The sequence below is a fragment of the Schistocerca nitens genome, chromosome 9, assembly GCF_023898315.1.
Source record: "Schistocerca nitens isolate TAMUIC-IGC-003100 chromosome 9, iqSchNite1.1, whole genome shotgun sequence".
NCBI classification, from domain to species: domain Eukaryota; kingdom Metazoa; phylum Arthropoda; class Insecta; order Orthoptera; family Acrididae; genus Schistocerca; species Schistocerca nitens.
The window spans coordinates 485,150,379-485,156,325 of NC_064622.1; the positions used below are offsets into that span (position 1 = coordinate 485,150,379).

The following is a 5,947-nucleotide window of genomic DNA, read 5'->3' on the forward strand; positions in this document are numbered from 1 at the left end:
CGTAAGCTGGCAATCCAATGGTGCTCTCAACAAGCAGTAGGGTTGTTTCCTTCTTACAAACTCCTGATATGTTGTCAATGTGTTTTATAGAGGAGATTCTTAATTACACTCTCTTCCAGTGATAACTACTTGAGAATGTCCGTTATTCTGAATGTCAGGTCCCGTGACAACTTTTGATATGTCTCCTCCTTCAACATCAACTGGATCTTCACATCATAGTAGGCTTGTTCCATAACTGCAGCTGCATTGCCACTGTCAGCTTGCAGACTAAAATGAGTGTTTTGGAGCACACAGAAGCCACTGCACTGAGCTCTTCAAGTCCAGTGCTGGAAATGTAAATTTTGAAAGAATGTGGCTCATTTCTTGATCAATTTTTTCTGCAGTTTCACCGAGAATCTTGCAAACAGTTCCACCACATTTATCTCAGCAATAGGGATACTCCATGGCAATAGTGCAAAGTTCAGTCCCTTCTTAAATGAACAACATGACACCAGCATTGATGTTTCTCGATGTCATGCAGATAACAGTGCAGTGCACTGTTTAACAACCTGCCACATGCTGTTGTGACAGCTGGCTGAATTTCCCTTTCTGTGATTTTCCTCTGTGATAACATCTATTGTGCTACCATGGTTCTGACAATCTAGTCCCAATCTAAAGCTAAAAACACCTCTGTTAGCCATAGGGTACAGCAGTAAGGTAGTGGCCATTTGTATATGTCTGCTTTCTAGAATAATGTTTGCCATCTCATTGCAGTAGGAAATTGGCAGGCTAAAATATTCTTCTGAGAACAGCAGTGTCAATATGATAGCTCATTATAGCAAATTGTGGAAATATCTTCTCATAGTGGTATCATAATGGGGAAGTCAAAGAGCTTAATAAATTATCCTTTATAACACACAGACTTTCCAGGTGTTCGATGTTGTACTATGTTTCCCCTTCACAAAGACATGTTATATACGAATGCATGCTTCTGTAGCTATAAGTAATGATAAAATCTTCTGAAGGTTGCAGCAGCAGCAAGTGGTTAAAAATCTGCTAGCAGGTGAGCAAGGAGGACATTAAGCTCCATTAATGTTGTCCTGTGTCTCAGTAACATGACACATTAGCTGGTTCCTAAAGAGGCATAAAATCAATTCAGTCTTTAGGCCTCTAGCAAAAATTTGACAACTTTTGAGGTCTGTGAATTATTGTGTATGCCTCAAAGGCCAGGGATATACAAAACACTGTGGGTGGGGGTCGTTTCATGTTGGACAAAATGCGTGCACTGTTGAATAGCATTTTATAGAACACGGATGGTGTTTCTGCCTACAGTACACTAAGAAATCAGCAGAAGTAGAACATAATCTAGAAAATGACACCAAATTGTGTCCAATGAGACATTTATTACTAAATAAAAATGGCTTCTGGGACAGTGTTATAACAGAAGCAAGAGGGTGCACAACAGAAACATTACCATGTATGGCAAATGAGTGAGCACCAGTGATGTCATGGACTACAGTGTGGCTATATATGGATGGTGGCAGGAATCACACAGCAATTATCACTTGATGATGGCCAAGGAATACCCCGCTGAAAGCTGACAAAATTTTAACAACATGACACGATGTATGCTTGAGAAGACATTATCTAGCTTACAACTGGTTAACAGCCAAAAAATTAACCTTCAATCTCACAAAAACCTCATATTATGCAATGCAAGGTGCTAGAATGGGTTGCTTTGATTACTCCCAGTCTGTTGTGGATTATACAACAACAATTTGCAGCAAAACTAATAGACAGTTAAATGAAATTTTTACATTACTGTACAGAAGAAAGTTATTCAAATCTTGACACACACAATTTGGAGACCTACAAACTGGGTAACTGTGGTTACAATACACTCAACACTTTTACTCAACTATATGTGTGCCACATTGGTGTCATACTTCATAATGCACTGCCAACACACACAAAAAGGCTACAGAAGGGAACAGCTTTTAGACCAGAGTTTCTGCTTGAGAAGTGTTCCTACAATGTAAGTGAATATGTTGACTTAGAGTAATAATGGGCATTCATTTATTGTTGAAGTATCATTATCTGATAACAGGTTTAATATCTTGCTGTCTGCATGTCTTTGTACAAGAATGTTTCTGCTGTTGGTTTCTTGTTTCCTCTGTTTCAGATGCAGTATAATGAAACACCACAATGAAGGAAATCAGTTGTGAAGGAAGTATTGTTGGCTAGAGCTCATGTGTGTATATTTTCCTGAAGTGTAGTGTAACAAAGTTTCATGTTCCAGTAATGTCATTTTATAGTTCTTCCATGTAATGTTAATTAGTTGCAGACTACAGTTGTATGTTGTGGTTTCATTGATAGTTTTCTTTCCAATTAATATACCTGGTGAGGTGACAACATTAAGGCACTGTACTCACATTTGGGAAGTCACGGTTCAAAACCCATCTGGCTATCCTGACTTGGGTTTTACGTGGTTTCCCTATGTTATTAAGCTGAATACTGGGATGATTCCATAACACATATGAATTATATTTACTATCTCAATCCTGACTTGTCCTATATTGTATGTGCCAAATCATAGTTTTTGTGACCAATAAAGAAATATAAACACGACCTAAATACATTAGAAAGGTCATAGTCGATTTCCTACCCCATCATTGCCTAATTTAATCAATGTTCATGTATGTTCTAAATATTTATAAATGTACCAGTAATACTATTATGCTGAATGGTCTAACAACAAATAATCCACAGGTATTTTGCAAGGGACACTCAACATGTGAGATTCATCATCATCCACATGCATCGTGAACTGAGGTGACACCAGAAAGTGGATAAGTTAAACAAGAAGCTCAGTTTCGCCTGATATGTACATTGAAATATTTCTCATTGTGTTAACATGCAGACTGGATTACTAGATTTGTCTGGACTTTGTAAGTATATAGACAATGGTTTGTGTAGTTGCAAACCTGCTTTATTTGAAGTATTAGATAAAAACAGCACATTAGCAGCTGAACAGTAGCTGTTTTCAAAGTACATTTTTTCCTGAGTAAAAAAAAGCATTTGCGATGTCAACAGCTGTTGCATTGTGTTTCGATAATGGTAACAAACTGACATGATGAACAACTGGAACTGAATATGACTAGGGGACTGATGACCATAGATGTTAAGTCCCATAGTGTTCAGAGCCATTTGAACTGAATATGACCAACTGTAAATTGGTTGTCAGAAGCAAATGGAATGCTCATACATAGTTTTCTACAGTTAGTAAAACAAGTTAGCTATTATTTTGTTCTGTTAGATTAGAATTCATCACATTGTCTCAGCTTCTGGCAAAATTTGAAATATGACATACAAGTAGGTTATGAGAGTGCCAACAGTCTTGTCCCAGACTAGACAACACATCATGCTATCACAGTAATTGTATTTTCGTGCTGGGATTTATTGGCTTAACCAAGTCACAACCAAACTGTCACATTCTAAACTAACCTAGGTCTTGGGCCTCACCATGGGTCAGTCTGTCAGCACATCTAGCTTTCTTCCACTCGTCAACTAAATACAAAAATCAGTAAGCAACCTAGAAATTTATGATAATCAGATCAGTAAACGTTAATCTGGTACTCTCCATACAAAAATAAATGTAATCAATTCATATCTTCTGCCAAAGAAAAGGATTAGATTCTGCGATTCTCATTTGCTACCTTATACTGTCACCCGATTGGCTATGACCAATGTCAACGGACCGTCAGCTTCAGCATACAACGCATCTTAGCAGCTGAACTGCCTGGTTTGGTGCTATGGCTTACTGTACTACATTCAGGTACAAACACAGGAAATGTTACAAGTCACTCGCAACACAGAATGGAAAAAGGAAAGAAGATTAGGTTTCAAAGTCTCAGCAATGATATTGCCATTAAACACAGAACACAAGCTTAACTGCAGAAGGATAGGGAAGGTAATTGGCAAAGACCATTTCAAAGGAACATCCCTGGCAACTGAAACATTTAAGGAAAACTACAGAATACTTAAATCTTGAAGGCTGCATGGGGATTTGAACCACAGTCATCCCACATGAGTCAGTGTACTGCCACTATCACCTTACCTGACAGTACATGGAATACAGTTTCCGCAGGCAGGGCCAGCTGTACATTGTGGCTGCACCTTTACATTTCATATTTGTAGCCTTTGATCCTTGACCACAATGCACACAAACTATATCAGTTTGCTAAACTCTACACATTAAATACACATAAAAACAAAATAAGATGTTCCGGTGAAACAATAATGTGAGGGGAAAAGCAAACTACTGCCAGCATTAAAGCTTTAGTATCCATGTACTCTTCAGCTCAGGTGTTATCAATCATAATTTCAAAACTTAAAGCAGTATCAACATATTCAGTTTTAACATTCTACCCAAATTTACACAATGAGGAAATGTCAGATCAGGATTAACTCAGCACCAAGAGCATACTTATCCAATTTAGTTGTTGGTAGCCAAATGAGTATGGCAGTGTAAAAGTATTCTGACTAATATGAACATCACTGCCTATTACATCATGACAGTAAACTGTTGTCACAAATCATGGTACACTACAATGCATTAATGGATAATGCTGGTTTGAAATAAACATCTAGATTAATCACTAACAATAACCCTAGAGTAACATCAAAATGTGTGCTATTAAAAATCACACCTGCAAGGGGAATGTGATTCTACATTTCCCAATTTTTTTCCTTGTTTAACAGATACTGAGGTTGATTACAATACCACAAATGAAACGGACTGTTTACTACATAAAACTGAAAGCTGAATACATGTAAATAATGAATTCCTTATACTGTATGGAAAAGATGTGAAGATAAAAATCAACTGAGCAATATATGTAAACATAACATAGTGTTTTTGATCTTCAGTTTTCCCAAATGGCAAACGATGATTTATGAGAAAAGAACACTTGTGTCTGTATGAATCGATGAGAAAAACAATGGTACTTACTAAGGCAGATGTTTCCAATATGACAGAATGAGGAATATCCTACAGTGCACACACAGTTCATAAGTTCTCCTTAAATATGCAACGCTCACTGCAGGCTGAAATAGTTGAATGCTGTCATTCGTCAACATACTATAATGAAATATCTACCAACGTACAGTATCTCTCTTCGCTTCTAACCACCGAATAATCATTAAATATAGATATCTGACATCACAATTAGGTGTCAAACACTTGTTGTCACTGCTACTAAAAGTTGTTACACACAAACAATCATGTAGAAAACCCAAATACTTACCGTTGTGGAGATTTTCAGTCTGAGTAAGGATGGAATCTAGAATAGTGGGCACTTCGTCGGGATTCTTCTTGGCAGCTACAGTCAGACCTTCCAAGAGCTGCGGAAGACCGTCCTTCGTAGAAGTTGCTGAGAGAGAAACGTTTTTTAATCGAGTCTTAGGATTACATTCCTCACGGAGCATTTATTCTCGTTTTACTTTATCGACTCGTTGTTAAAAATTTAATCTATAAAATCAATAGCATTCTCTGCAATTCTAGGAACTGGAAAGACCATAGAGTGAACATTTACCTGCCATAATCTTGCCGACGTTTGGGTTGAGCAGTCATCGGTTTACTATCATTTACGCTCACACATTTTCTACGAGTTTGAGTACTTTCTTCTCATGCCGCCCCCCCTTCCTACCAAACACAAGCAACATCATATGTCAGACGCTCAGAGATGCATGCTCACTTTCTCTGCGCAGTATTCAAGTTCACTCTTTAATTAGAAAATATATTTGTAAATAATCAACATCAAAAATCGACGGTATCCATCTTTAAATTCTTTGATTTTTTAATACGTAATTTACAACATGAAATCTTAGTGGATCTCGTATATATCATAACTTTTTACAAATGCTCTTTTGACGCTATACGTATTCGCACTCTTCGCTGTCCCAATAG

The 5,947-nt window shown here is 37.4% G+C and overlaps 1 protein-coding gene across 1 annotated transcript in view; it reads right to left on the reverse strand.

The window, feature by feature from the left end:
• LOC126203538 (GTPase-GDP dissociation stimulator vimar) overlaps positions 1-5,729 on the reverse strand; it is a 92,847-nt gene extending 87,118 nt beyond the window's left edge. The window contains exons 1-2 of the mRNA XM_049937862.1: positions 5,574-5,729; positions 5,286-5,411 (exon numbers count right to left, since the gene is read on the reverse strand). Coding sequence (XP_049793819.1) covers positions 5,286-5,411; positions 5,574-5,580 — 133 coding nt within the window. The 5' untranslated portion in view covers positions 5,581-5,729. The remainder of the gene's footprint in view (positions 1-5,285; positions 5,412-5,573) is intronic.
• Positions 5,730-5,947: the final 218 nt, after the last annotated feature.